Consider the following 15,389-nt stretch of genomic DNA (forward strand, 5'->3'; position numbering starts at 1 on the left):
CAACAAAGGTATGACAAAATAGTGTTTGATTGAGAAATATTGTGTTGAATATAAAGCTGTGTTTAAAAGCGAATGTTTTTTTTTTCAAACTGGCATGTGAGTATACCGAGTCTGACATTTCAAGCATGTATTCAAAATATATCTGATTTACAATATAATGATACTTTATCCACACAGACATCGATGGTATTTTTGTTATTAACGGCTACTGCATGTATGTGAATTAGCTCATTTTTTCATATTTCGCTAGGTCTAATATTTGTGACTCAATTTTTTTACTTAAAGTTGTGTTTTCTGTTTAAATTAGCGATATAATGTGAAATCAATATCCCCTCATGAAATGATAAATCTACTGTATTGTGTTTGTCCGACTGTTCTACTCAACGCTAGATTGCATTAAGATATCACTTTAAAGTATAAGCTTTTCTGTTAAATAAAAAACATGTGGATTTTATAAAATTTAAAGTGAAAACTAGTACTCGTTAAATGAAATTGAATTATGTTTCAATATCAAGCAACCAGTAAAAAAGGTTTTTGGTCTTTAATTTGAACTTTTTTGTATGTATTTGAATAGTTGTTTTTCTGTTTATATAGTTTTCAGATCTCCAATCTCCGAAGAGATGCAGTGACCTTGGTGAGATGCTTGTCATGACAACCGGTCGTGAAGGTCACATGTTCTCCGCTTGCGTGCCCTTCTCATGGACCATGATCCAAATGATTGCGGATATACTGCACGACATTTTACCCTCTGATGAAGGTTAGTCTTAAAAACCGTAAGCACAACATATGATTTTACACTAAAAGTCTTGATGATATATGAAAGTTATCTTCATTTTTCGTGTTTGTAAAAGTTGCCTGACAATGTCTTTTGTATTCTTTGGTCATTTTTATGGTGTTGCTTATTGTTATAAACGGCCTTTCTGTGGAAACCTTACATATACAGGTTGTAAATATGCAACTGGGTTTGTTCGCTTAGTTACGCTATTATTAAGGTGAAAGAAAACGTTTAATTAAAATATCTTAACAGAATTTGAGGATGAACCAAGCCGAATAGAGCATGAACAAAATAGGACAATAGCATTCTGTGCGAAGATTGTTGCTGCAAGGCCGATGGGAATGATACTGAATCAACTTGTGGATGGTATCCAGGAAGGAAGTGTAGAACAAAAGCATGCCACCGTTTTTGAAATCGTGGAAGAGTACATTCAGGACTTCGTGCATACGATGTATTATCCTAGACGAGAAGATGAATTCAAAGTAAGAATTGTTAGCTAGAGCACAATAAGTGGATGACTAATTATCATTTTTGTTATGCTTCTGTTTAATAATGAAGTAAACGAAGTAAAACAATTACCTTGTAACTCATTGAATGAAACATCGTGCTATTTTATTTAAAATCCTAAAGCAATGCAATATTAACTGTGGTTGACTAATTCAATGTGCATTTTTTATTTATATGATTTAATTCTAGGTGTTTATTTCTATGTGACTCAATATCATTTTTTTCAACGAGTTTTCTAGTATTTTTATGCCCCCGTTTCCCTATCTCTAAGGTCAAGCTCACACTTGTTTATTCACAATGGAATGCTGCATATATAAGGACATAGAGTATAGGTTGTTGTGTCCGGGCTGTAACTTTCTCTTGTATGGACAGATTTTAAAATGACTTGCCACATGTGACGGACATACCAAGACGACGTGTCAGGTTTAAGACCCGTGTCCCTACCTCTAAGGTCTAGGTTACACTTTGTGTTTATTCACAATGGAATGCTGCATATATAAGGACATAGAGTATAGGTTGTTGTGTCCGGGCTGTAAATTTCTCTGTTGTATGGACAAATTTTAAAATGACTTGCCACATGTGTTCGACATACCAAGATGACGTGTCGCTTGCAAGACCTAAGTCCCTTCCTCTAAGTTCAAGGTCATGCTTAATATTTGTTCACAATGGAATCCTGCATATAAGGACACAGAGTATAGGTTGTCGTGTCCGGGCTGTTACTTTCTCTTGTATGGACAGATTTTAAAATAACTTTCCACATGTGTTTGACATACTATGACGACGTGTCGGTTGCAAGACCTGTGTCTCTACCTCTAAAGTCAAGGTCGCACTTAGGTGTTTATTCACAATGGAATGCTGCAAATAAGGACATAGAGTATAGGTTGTCGGTCCGGGCTGTAACTGTTTCTTTTATGAACAGATTTTAAAATAACTTGCCACATGTGTTCGACATACCAAGATGACGTGTGTCGCTTGCAAGACCCATGTACTTACCTCTAAGGTGAAAGATACACTTAGTGTTTATTCACAATGGAATGCTGAATATAAGGACATAAGAGTGTAGGTTGTCAAGTATGGGTGGTATTTTTTTATGTTCAGTGGCAATTTAAAATAACTTGCCAAATGTATTTGACGCGTAAAGGCAAGATCAACTTTTCATGTACTCTCCTTGTTCATAGGTCAATGTCACATTCGGGGGCATTCGTCGCATACTGTGACAGTTCTTGTTTTATTTTGTTCTTGCAGCTAGTGTGTCAGACAGTGCATTACAAGACCATGGAAATATGTGAAGCTACAAATTCTATGGGATGCCTGATTGAAATCCTGACTATTGTACACGTTGCATATGACATTCTTGCACTGAGACTTGCCTACTTCAGAAGCATGAACGGAGTATGGCCACAGTGTAGCTCGGTCATACTTGAGGTGAAGAAAACCAACCCGGATCACTTCATGTTCAAGGAGCGAGAGTTTGTAGGTTCTTTCTTATAAAACTCATTAATATATGACTATATGTGATATTATAATGTTTTTATGCTTGTCTTCAATAAAGAAATATTGTTGTAAGACTAAAATTTTGATTTGTGTGACATGTATCAATTTGTTTTTGGTCGCAATACCGAAACCAATATGAAATTAAATGTTAAGGAACAAAACCATGTGCATATTTTTTTTGTGTTGTAGACGTTCTCTGCCTTGCGTCTGTTGATTGAGAATTTAAACCCAAAACCTCAAGAATTAAATGAAGAAGTACAGAGAGGGAAATGGCTTCATAAAGTCCATTTGTACAGACCTGTGATTGAAAAAGTGCTAAATCTGCATTCAGAAGACCCGGCTCTGTATGGAAGTCATAGTGAATTATCCGTACTGAGAGCGAAGTATGTTGATTTTCATTTAGTTTAATAACATAACCCTTTACAGAAGTGTAATGTATTTTGTATGTGTTGTTATGTTTGATACATTTTGAAACCTTATTTCCTCAATTATCTTAGATCGAACTGGGGCCGTGTAATCGTAATGAAGCTTTTTATTGAGCATGTTTGCAAAAAGGATGGAAGAGAAGCAATCACCATCAAATATTGTATGCCACTTTGGAAGGTACGTGTTATTTTAATTATCAGAGTATGCACCTATTCTGAAAACAATCTTGTTGAGCTTGTCTGTTTTTTAAGAGATTAACTTGGCAGATTTGTGCAGGTTCTGGTCATATTCAGAGAGTTCATGCTTTTGCATTGCAGATACTGGGAGAAGAAGTCGACATGAAAGAACAAAAGTCCTTAGAAGGTGTTGAGAAATTTTTAAAATCGTGCAACCAAAATGCACTAAAGACATTCAATGGGTAATTGATACTAATACTTCATAATAAGCTCGAGTAATATTAAATGCGTATGGTAATTTACTTGGTAATGCCTAATATTTCTTATAAATATACCCTTTGTTTAAATAAAATGGATTTATTTCGTGGCTGTCTGCCTAGAAGTTCGATGGGCATTCTGTGAGAATTTTACTAGCTAGTTTGTCCATTTCCAGAGCGGAGATTAAATGCTGTAGCTGTGAACAGAAGCTAGAAGGCCCGCCAGTCACACTACCTTGCAAGAACAAAGATGTACTTTGTGATGCCTGTCTTGGAGAAATGAAAGCTCTCGACCAGTATGTGTGCCCCAAATGTCATGAAAATCTAGGGCAAGAGTGGCAACCTTTACAGATGGAAGGGAATAGGTAAACTAAATGTGTAGTTACATGTATTTTTGTGTATGTAAGCGATGATGAACTTAATTAAACAAAGTAAAAATAGAATTCTTACTTCAGTTTCAACCTGAAAATTATGGCAAATATATGACTAACCATTTATAGTCTATATATATGAAATGCCACATGCATTAATACCATTCACAAGTCGTAACAATTTATAGTCTTAAATATGAAATGTCATATGCATAAATAACATGCAGAATGGTGTCAATGTGTTACCTAATGACCACTTTTACTTTACTTCATATCTCTTGAATTTAGCTCATCCAATATATTCGAAGAATAAAACAATCACGGTTACCATGTACCACCTTTAAGTAATTTTCTCAGCAAAATCATCCTAAAAGTGTACTGATATGAAACTTAAAACAATGTTCTAATCTATTGAACTTAATCAATTAAGTAAGATGGCTTAGACATAAATTATTTCCCTTTAGAATTCGTCTTTGAAGTTCTTGATTATTAACCAGGTTTTCACATAGTGAAACCTGGTTATTAGAATGGCGAACGTCGTTGTTCGGTGGGCGGCCGGGCGGCGCAAACTCACCTATGAAACTAAATAACTTTAGTAAGGGTTGACATATCTTGACCAAACTTGGTCTATAGACAGAGTTTATGGGTACCTTTTATGGGATTGCGTTTGGGGTCCCTAGGGTCAAGGTCACTGTTACTAAAAATAGAAAAACGGGTTAAAACTGAATAACTTTAGTTAGGGTTGACATATCTTGACCAAACTTGGTGTATAAGAAGAGGTTATGGAGACCTTTCATAGGATTGCGTTTGGGGTCCATAGGGTCAAGGTCACTGTTACTAAAAATAGAAAAACAGTTGAAACTGAATAACATTAGTAAAGGATGACATATTTTGACCAAACTTGGTCTACAGGAAGAGTTTATAGATACCTTTCATGGGATTGCGTTCGGGGTCCCTAGGGTCAATGTCAATGTTACTAAAAATAGAAAAACGGTTGAAACTGAATATCTTTAGTTAGGGTTGACATATCTTGACCAAACTTGGTCTATAAGAAGAGTTTCTGGAAACTTTCATGGGATTGCATTTGGGGTCAAGGTCAAAGTCACTGTTACTAAAAATAGAAAAACAGTTGAAACTGAATAACTTTAGTCAGGGTCCACATATCTTGACCAAACCAAGTATAAAGGAAGAGTTTATGGATACCTTACATGGGATTGCGTTTGGGGTCCCTAGGGTCAAGGTCACTGTTACTAAAAGTAGGAAAACAGACACAGGCTGAAGTTCTTCTGTCAATCATTAAAAACCTGGTTTCGTCGCATTGCGGCGTTTCTTGTTATATAAATGAATTCACATGCGGGTTGTTATCTCAGTTACTACTTGATGATTTTCACTTTGACTTGATACAACCGTCTTATCCAGCCTACAGTAATTTATCTCTATATAGATAACTCTATATTGCATATAATACAAATTATTTGCCTTTATTATTTGACTAAAAAAGTTTAACATCTTAGCAGCTATTTGATGTATTTCATTGAAACTTTATAGATTGGTACTTAACCATCCAACTTAATTTATGAATTTAAAAACTCTTTTTGCTTACAATGCAAATTATGGCCCTTCATTATTTGATTGGAAATACAGGTTATGTTTTTACAAGTTACAACATTGAAATTAATAGTTCAGCAAATACTTCTTTAGTATTTCAATGAACTTTTTATAGGTGTTTCCAGCTATTCAATCGAATTAATATAATGGAGTTAGATACCTTTTTTGTCCATGTTATGTAAATTACGGCCCTTTATACTTGGACTTGGTTCAGGTTATGCTTTATAGCGTGTATGTGTCAATGTCTCATAAACTACATATTTACTTGAAGTATTGTTTTTAAACTTTAAACAAGGGCTTCTAACTATCCAACCTACTTGATAAATAAGTAAGATGACTCAATCTTGCATATAGTATAAACTTTTCCCCTTAATTTTTCGCATGTTTCAACATGTTTTTGCAATCCTTAAACGTATAGGCGGTGGAATAGTCAAGCAGCTGTCTATGTGACAACTATTGATGTTTTATTGTTGGATGCAACGCTCATTGACAAATAGCGATAAATAGTTCCTGTTTGTTACTGTAAACTAAGGTTATGGAATTTCACCACGCGTATGAAATTTAAATCATCGAAAAGCTATTTCCACAATCAAGGTCTTTTTAAGTAATTATTTAATTCTAATGTGACAGCAAAGAAAGAGAGCAGCTCATCCAATACCAGAAGAGGTGTAATGCCTTCTTCATGGACGTAGTCGCTCAACTCTGTTTCTCCGACGGACAACCACCATCAAAGAATGTGTTAAAGAAGTTGCTTGGATACGTCACCTGCTCGGCAAGAGATAGCCAACTGCGATTTACAAAGAACATGACTATTTTTGAGACTGGATTGGACCCTAACCCGGTCTTTAGGTCCTTCCTTCTACAGTTGATGCTGAAATCTAGGTATTGCAAAACGTACTTGTATCTCAAACTCAAGTTCTTTATACATCGGGGTCCGTTTTCAACGTAGTAGAAATGTCTTTAATATACCCCCACCAAATATGTTTGGGATACATAGGAGTGAGCTTGACTGTCTTTTGGCCAGTCAGTCGGTTCTGTCCGTACGATAAGTCGTGAATGAGTCGTCGGATTGAAATAATTTTCTTTCCACATGTTTCCCCTTTTTACATACAAAATAAAGGTCATGTTCGACGTTCTGTTATAAATGCTTATGTTTTATAGAGTTATTGAACATTTTTATATGACACCCCAAAATACGGTGTCTAGAGAGTATCTCATAAAAGACACACATGCTTCACATGTTTTATAGATCAAGTTCTACTTTGATTACAAACCACCATTTCAGTATGGAACTATTGGCTGGAAATACCTTTGGACAATAACTCATTTTAGGGGACATATTTAAATGCCCTTTGGTACAAATATTTGACATTGAATTTCTGAAATTGAAACAAATAAATAATTTCTGACCGATGTTTAACTATTGACTGTTACGGTTTATCAGTCCTTCATTGTCAAAACCGGTAAAAACCAGCAAATCGTCGGATTTTAGCAGCCCTGCTTGGAAATACAGATCAGGTTTCACTTTAGTTATAAACCACTATTTTGGACGAAGTTTCTGCCCGTTTTAAACATTAAGAAATTGTCAAAAAAACAGTGTCAGAACAAAAACTCATTTAAGGTTTGACGGATTTTAAATACTAATAAAATAGTTTCTATGAATAATAGTTAAAAGGTACGTTTCAGGGATTTTTCTCTGCTTAGATTGTTCCAAAGTTGTGGAGAGAAAAATTAACCATATTTTAAGTAAAGGATATGGCCCTCTTTCAGTTTTCCAGTTATCTAGCTAGATTTTTATATTGGATCCTTAGTAACAACATTGCTTTTTGTGAAACTAATTTGCCGACAAGGATTTTTTGGTTTTTTCAAATGACGATTGATCCATAAATGCTAATTTAAATTAACTTGACATTGTTTTAAAAAACATGGGTTTAAATGCTATGTTTTTCGCTTACTATGATGTTACTTGGTCTTTATTCGTGTTGATGGTAGTTCTAATTGTGTGTTGAAATTAAATTGCTTGATGAATGATTGCATATAAAAAATTACTTACAGTGAAGAGGAGTTTGTTAAAGAAAGCCTGAAAGGATACATCGAGCAGGCTCAAAGTTTTTTCAGAGAAGAACCAACGCTACAACAGAATCTGGTAGACCTCAGTCTACTAATCGTTCAGTGTTTAGAGGTATGAGCACATATAAACTACTGTTTTGAATATTTACAGGTACGTTTATATCATGCATATATGTTCCATAATGGCACATACACCCATCCCTAATTCACTTTAAATGTTTTAGAATAATATGCTTTAATATTTCGTATTATAATGGTCATTACATAATTCTCAACAATATACTTTAAGGATACAATGCTTCAGCAATGGCACGGACAACACATGCATAATTGGTCTTTTATTATCCATCTTCTGGAGACTGCTGGTGATAACCTTGTTGACAATCAACTAACGATAGAGAAACTGTATTGTATCGCAAGACTACGTGTTGGCCTTTCACAAGCTGTGAGAGTGATTGCCGACATTGTGAATGGAGTAACCCTGGTTCAAACACTTACCAATGAAGATGAAGAGCATACTGTGATTGAATCTGCGAAACAACTTTGTACAGCTTCTCAGCTGAAATGGCCGAAGTAAGAGCGTTAAATTAATGTTAAACTAATACACAGTTTGGGCAACAATTGCATGAATTAGTGATGCCCTTATCTAACATGTATTTATGAAATGGACCAACAAAATTTAAGACACGTTTATATACTTAAGAAATATAACACACCACTGAGGGTCATATGGCATTATAAGGACCGGCCAGTCAGTCACCGAAGGTGTATATGGACCGAGGCGTTATGGCCCGAAGTGGTTTTATATTTCTTATATTATACCGAACCCTTTTCATTGCAATTCAATATTTTTAAAGCGATTTAAATGTGTTTTATTGAACAAAGCTAATAATGTTTACGTACAACAAGCTTTCTCCTTTGTGAAAATAGCCTCACTTACCAATTGTATGACGTCAGCGGTCCATATTAGATTTTTGGCGAGGTCTGGACCGGCCAAAAATATAATACGGACCGCTGACGTCATTAAACTACAGTTGTATACGGACCGATCGAGTTCATATATACAAAGAAGGGACACATTTATGTGAGGTATAATATTACAGTATATTAGATATTTGTAAAGAGTTAAGGTAAGACAAAAAGTAAGTATTGATGTATCATCTGCAGGATATTCCTTGTAAAGCACCTGTGTCGCTGCTACGGTATTGACGTTTACCAGTCCATATGTCGACATCGTACCACACTGCTCAGGTGGATCGTGATTGAGGAGTTGGAAAGAGATCAGGTAACCAAGACATTTGACATGAACATAATGGAAGACGTAAGCACAGGTGTCTTAAGCAAGACCCCTCAATGGCTAACATTTCATAAGCTTTGTTATCTGAAAAAATGGATGAGAAATGCCATGTGTTTTTGCTGCTTTGTGTGCTTATTTATTAATTTATTGATTTGTATGAATTCAAATTAAGATTCGGGAGTGGGGAGAAATACTTTCCTATCCAAAATAACACCCCTTGAGATGTCTCAATGTTTTTTGTAGACACAAGAGGTGTCGGACCGATATGTTGTGTGTGGAAATGGCTATGTTGAGATCAGGGAGGCTCTGTCACAAGTTATGCTAGGAGAGGACATCAGCATACTGGAAGAGAAAGTACAGGTACATAGTTTTGGTAGCTGTATTTTAGAGTTGTTGCGGTTTGATTGAGCCTCAATTGTAAGGCTTATATGGTTGTAATTAATGATATTGTCTGTTTCCCGAGGAATGAGCATTGAAGATAAATTAATAAAGATTATGTGTAGCCCTAGTAGTGACTACTGACACGGAGTCAGTTTACTACTTAGAAAGAGAGAGAGAGTCATTTGTCTACTTGACTTCTTAGACTGAGTCTGTAGACTGCTTTGAAAGTGTTGTCCTATAAGACAAAGCTAGGCAATACATGCTTGAGATTAATCTATTGAAGTTTAAAATAAGCAGAGTTTATTATAAATCCAGATTGTCATTACAAGTGTGCCTATTATAATTACCCGACTATTATTACTATTAAACATGGATGTTTTATAGGAACTGCACACAACAGGAGGTCGTGTCGATACATATCTACAGCTGGCTGTGCACAGAGAGATAACATGCTCATATGTCCGTCCAATAGAAAAAAGAACGGCCACCCCAAAGGTAGTAATAAATTAATATATGATAATATTCTAATAGAATGAGAATTTTGTTAGATGACTATGACTTTTCATTCCAGAATTAATTAAAATGTAATGCTATATTTCATTAATGCATATGAGATCAATTTTTGGATTGCTTGTTTGTGTAATGTTAAATATTATATTAAATTGAACACCCTTCAATACGAGACTTCTTTGCCATATATAATAAATAAAATAAATAAATAACTAAATCCTCCTGAACTAATTAAAATATTTTCCAGTCACTCCAAATGATAGCTACCTTTCTTGAATCAACGCAAAGTCAACAAAATAAGGTAAGTTTTGTTCAAATGATTTTTTTTTTGTCAAACGATATATAAAACTAAATTAATTCTTCTACACTTTTTGAGCAACATGCTTTACAGTCTTAAACGCCTTTGCTGTATAAACAATACATAATATATTGCCAAGTTACGTGTGGTTAATTCTGTATTGCTATTTAGTTGTGAATTTTCTATTCTACAGCCAATATTGCGCCTCATGATGAATAATACACTAGAACCTCGAGACTTCATGATAGCTCAGGGGTCTGATACAAGACGACAAGGCGTTCAATGCTTGATCATACATTTCATGACGGTGTTGTCACCACTGAATGGAGCCAGGACCATTCTCCATCTGTTTCTTGCAATGATTCAAGGGGATCCGGCTATACGGGTATAGTTTCAGCGTTTGCTCAGTACTTTATGCTGTCAATGCATGGAATACTGTTGTCAACAAAAGCAAAACATTGTTTTTCCTCAAGAATCATTGAAGCAATGTTGCATAGAAATGCATTTACCTTAAAAGGTTTCTGGGCATAATAAATGACAACTTATAGTTCACTGATTTTTAGCTCGTTCGTTTTTTATTAAAAATGATAATATGTTAACTTTGGTGTCGGAGGCATCTTAACAGTATTTGACTCATTCCCCTTGTTTGTCTTAGAATAAAACAAAAACAACAAGGAAGCGCTGGCGTTCTCACCAAGGCGCACTTGCTTCTTCTTAATACACTTTTTTATATGTGGTACCTTTGCAAGATGTAGGAATATTTAGAATATTCAAATCATCATGTTTAAAGTTTCAACGTTTATTATAATAGTGAATGTCAGTGTTACTGAAAGAATAAAATGTTTACTGATGATAACTGATTGACTATTTTCTTAAAGGGTATGTTTCTGCCGACAATGCCACAAGATGATTTTACTGAAATCCAGGAAGCTATGCTGGCCAATCGTGGAGGAGAAAACCCAGTATTCTATCGTATGTATATTGCTTGGTTTATGTGATACATAATTTGATTCTAGTTAGTAAAAGTATATTCTATTAGTATAAACGGCAATTTCAGATGAAACCAGCAATTGTATTTTAGACCTCCGAACAGTTGCAGATTGTTTGAGGCTTTGGCAATTCCACCAAAAAGTGGTAGAAAGAACCTTGATATGAATATAAATGACTTTTAAAACAATTTGGATAAGGGTCTACGCCCGTTAACCCTGATCTGGGCATGAATCCCTCATATTTAAACAGACTCCTTGTTATTTTACAGGATTGACAATTATCACTGTTAGAACCCCTATGAAACGGAGTATTGTGTCGTTGTCATTTATGCGTTCACAACTTAATGGACAAGACCAGTGATCAAAGTTTTAAAAAATAAACCAAGCTTAAGGGCAACAGTAATAAACCCTGTTTGTGTCTTTGTCATGCCATAATAGCCTTTCATATTTATTTTTTTGTTTTCAGGTTGTCCAAATGGACACCCGTATGTGATTGGAAATGTGAGTAAAGTAATTCATGATGGTACTTGACAGAAATCTATCGTTTAGAAGATCTTACATATATTTATATTTATGCAAAAAGCTATAAAAACAAGCTCTGTAGCAAAATGTTAAACCCGGTTTAATGGCACTGGCACTATTAGCACTATTACCATACCTTCCCATGAAGTTTGGAAATATTAATTTGTAACTTTAAAAAAAAATCTCATTGATATGAAAGCATTTTTTAAATGATTTTAGTCTTAGTTGAAGCATGTTATTACATTTAATGTATTTTAGTGCGGGAGACCCGCTGTAGTTGGAAAGTGTAAAGAGTGTGGTGCAGATATCGGTGGTCAAGGTTACCAGGCCATGCCAGGAAATGTTCTGCACACTGGGTAATAGACTAAGTTTTATCCTACATATGTTGTATTTTAGTGTGGCAGACCATATCAAGTTGCAAAATGTAAAGATTGTGGTGCGGATATCGGCGGTCAAGGTCATCAGGCTTTACCAGGGAATGCTATACACGCCGGGTATTGAGCATCAATATCATAATTTATAGAATCACGAGACTAAATAATGTGAATTTGGTTGCATATTGCTACATAATTATAACATTTAAATTAATTTAGGCGTGTTTTTGGTATGATATTTTTATAAGTGATTCATGTGTTTAATAGAACCGTTTGAAAAGGAAATCTTATATTTTGAATTATCATCCGTCAGTCTTTCTAAATTTGTTGATACGTGAACATTAATGTATTGGTTACCACATTCTTGTAGTGGAGACAACACAATTCGTGGCCACATTTTGGGCCGGGCGGTTCCCAATGCGCCCCTACGACCGGAGAGGGAGCTGTCTGCTCTTCACTGCTGTGTGATCCGATTGTTACTACACATGTCCATGTTCATCGGGCCTCCACAACAGGTTCGTTTTTCAGTTCATGAATGACTTTTTTAGCCATTCAGATAATTGGTTGCAGATAACCTTTAAAAAATATGCAAATTTAGGCCGCATTAACATCATGCTTGGCCTCATCCAAGGGTTTTATTCTAAAGAGTCAGACAATGATGTGTTGCTAAGTGGATACTTATGTTTACCCTTATGCTATGCCATTCGTCTGTCCGTCCTTCACACTTTGGTTGTCCATCTCTTTAAGTGTGTTTTTTCATGAAACATGAGTCGAAATATTCCTTATATCCAGACGACGTTCAGAACTTACATTCAAGGCACCCGGGGTCAAGATCAAATGATCAAGCCATAAATTTCGTGTCTGCTCCATTTCTCCTAAACCCTTTGAGGGATTTTCATGAAACTGAACAAATGTTTGCTACATCGTGACAACGTGCTGAACAAGTTAATTTCACAGCTTTAGGTCAAATAATAGAGTCATATTTTTATGTCCTCTCAATATCTTTTACGTTTGTTGAATCTTAACCCCATCCAGACAACGTTTAGAACGCACATTTTTGAGCATGATGGCTCAATATGAAGGTCTTATGTGAAAGGACAAATGTTCTACCCATACATTTTGCGTATTCTTTCGTGTCAGCATTGTATCTCTTTCAACCGTTGAAGGATTTGAATAAAACTGTGGTCAAATATTTAGCATTTCCAGATGAATGAATGGACATTCCAGGCGGGCCAGGTCAAGGTCACAGTTCAAAGTCAATGGTTTGTGAGCAATAGATTAAGTGGCCGCTGAGTACCTTAACTAATAGAAATTGCCCTCCTCACTGTTAAAAACATACAAAATGCATGATTCACTACATTGAAGACAAAAAGTCTTATGTATAGTTCACTGCTATAAATAAGTCAAATTTGATAGGTCCAGCTGTTTTTATACATGGTAGAGAGGTTTGTCATGAAGAACAGATGACCCAATTTTGATCATAGGTCACAATGGCCGTGACTGATGAAAACTAGAGTATAAATGCGCTTTCGGCCCTTCAACCTGGTAGAGAAGTAATATTCGTCCAGATAACCTTATTGATTTTAAGGTCTGCCGGTCAAAAGTCAGGATCACAGTGACCTTGAACACAAAACCTATATCGTATAAATATAAGAGACTGCTTAGACATACAGTCCTCAACTTGGTGGAGAGGTTAGTCATGACCTTAGATATCTACTACATTAAGTTCGAAATTAAAAATTGGTTGCCATAAGTTGGCTTACATGTTTATTAATAATATTTTGTGCACAAATAATGGCTAATCGTCCGACAAGGCCAAATCGGGGCCATCTTTCAAGTTAATCTGACAGATCTTATTAAACTTTGTTTACAGATGGTTCCAATTGTCCGCCCGGACGTTGCAGAAGACAATATTCGGCATTTCTTCTGGGAGCACATTGAAACCAGCATCGGTGACCTACAAAGGGCTCTTGGCCGGAGTGTAGATGACGTCCTATTGCTCATGCACTGTGTAATCCAGAATATCATGGTCAAACATAATGGAGGTATATATTTAGCTAGTTGGATTAAAAAGAAATGCCACAAGCTCATTATGTTTTAAATGTATGACATCAGGAAAGATGCATAGTATTAATTTTATGAAAAATATTTTGATACTGATTTTCATATGCTTTATTATTTGTTCAATTATTTTTAGAAACCACTGTTGGCGGAGAAATCGCTCACCTTCAAACAAAACGTGGGAGACAGGCATGGGAGAAACAGTTTGCTACGGTTTTCTTGCAGGATGTTTTTCAGGTGAAATAAAGTTTGATTTAAAGATAATTCGATCTTTGCTCAAAAGGTAAGAGTAATGCCAAAGCCTTTGGTAGCATTGTCGGTATTGTTCAGCATCGGCGTTATTGTGCAAAAGTTGAATATTGAACATAACTAGAAAATCGTTCAAGGTATCTATATAAAACTTGATGCATAAGGACACAATGCACACATAGAAATGCACATTACAGTGGGTAAAATAATTGTTGAGATATGCCCCTTCTTCGACTTCAAAACGGAAGAGTATCGGGACTATCATGTGAACGTCATCACTCTCTTCTTTGATTATAATGAGAATATTTATCAGTTAAATGAGACTTTAACTGTTTGAAAAACTGCCTAACTTATACACATTGTAGCACATTTGCGTTTAAGTGTACACAAGCAGTAAAAAGTTCAGTCGCAACAATGGCTAGTTTATTGGCAATTCATGCATTTCAAATTTTCAGGGACTTGATAACCAGCTGAAGCATTTCAACCAAGTTATTGCTACTGATCAGAGACTTGGTGAGTGCTTATTACAATATAATATGCATACACAAACTAACTGCTACAATGGGCAAATAACTAGCAAGTTCCTAAACTATGGCTTACGCTTTAGGTGAATTATGCCCCTTGATCGATTGAAAAAGGGGAAAGCATTGACATCCGCTTGCATAGCGTTTGATCGGTTTATTAATTTAAAAAAATGGTCGGCATTAGATTAACATAATTTTTTTAGCTTTTCCTAACTCTTCCTAAATATGTATCAGGTTCCAATCCATTGATGTGCATTCTATATGAGACCGATAACCAGCAGCAGGCCGAAGATCCCCAGCGGCTGGAGAAAATTCCGCGTGTATGGAGATACAGAACGCCGATATCCATAGAGCATATGCGACAAGACCTTGAAACTAGGAGTACGTCAGGAAAAGACAGACTTTCAGTGCTGAGGTTGTTCTTGAAACAGGTAGTTATTATTTAATGCTAACTATAGTTTACCGCAATTTATTTGTTTGTATGTCGTTTTTCATGCACT

The 15,389-nt window shown here is 35.5% G+C and overlaps 1 protein-coding gene across 1 annotated transcript in view; it reads left to right on the top strand.

The window, feature by feature from the left end:
- LOC128237323 (E3 ubiquitin-protein ligase rnf213-alpha-like) overlaps positions 1-15,389 on the top strand; it is a 116,899-nt gene that overhangs the window by 88,730 nt on the left and 12,780 nt on the right. Inside the window, exons 66-88 of the mRNA XM_052952732.1 lie at positions 595-757; positions 1,028-1,257; positions 2,528-2,755; positions 2,966-3,159; positions 3,274-3,379; positions 3,520-3,620; positions 3,812-4,000; positions 6,245-6,496; positions 7,670-7,796; positions 7,974-8,257; positions 8,852-8,969; positions 9,225-9,341; positions 9,747-9,857; positions 10,120-10,173; positions 10,364-10,555; positions 11,049-11,142; positions 11,626-11,660; positions 11,940-12,037; positions 12,426-12,570; positions 13,929-14,100; positions 14,253-14,353; positions 14,821-14,878; positions 15,124-15,320. Of these exons, the coding sequence (XP_052808692.1) occupies positions 595-757; positions 1,028-1,257; positions 2,528-2,755; positions 2,966-3,159; positions 3,274-3,379; positions 3,520-3,620; positions 3,812-4,000; positions 6,245-6,496; positions 7,670-7,796; positions 7,974-8,257; positions 8,852-8,969; positions 9,225-9,341; positions 9,747-9,857; positions 10,120-10,173; positions 10,364-10,555; positions 11,049-11,142; positions 11,626-11,660; positions 11,940-12,037; positions 12,426-12,570; positions 13,929-14,100; positions 14,253-14,353; positions 14,821-14,878; positions 15,124-15,320 (3,366 nt within the window). The remainder of the gene's footprint in view (positions 1-594; positions 758-1,027; positions 1,258-2,527; positions 2,756-2,965; positions 3,160-3,273; positions 3,380-3,519; positions 3,621-3,811; positions 4,001-6,244; positions 6,497-7,669; positions 7,797-7,973; positions 8,258-8,851; positions 8,970-9,224; positions 9,342-9,746; positions 9,858-10,119; positions 10,174-10,363; positions 10,556-11,048; positions 11,143-11,625; positions 11,661-11,939; positions 12,038-12,425; positions 12,571-13,928; positions 14,101-14,252; positions 14,354-14,820; positions 14,879-15,123; positions 15,321-15,389) is intronic.

The sequence above is a fragment of the Mya arenaria genome, chromosome 6, assembly GCF_026914265.1.
Source record: "Mya arenaria isolate MELC-2E11 chromosome 6, ASM2691426v1".
Lineage (NCBI taxonomy): Eukaryota > Metazoa > Mollusca > Bivalvia > Myida > Myidae > Mya > Mya arenaria.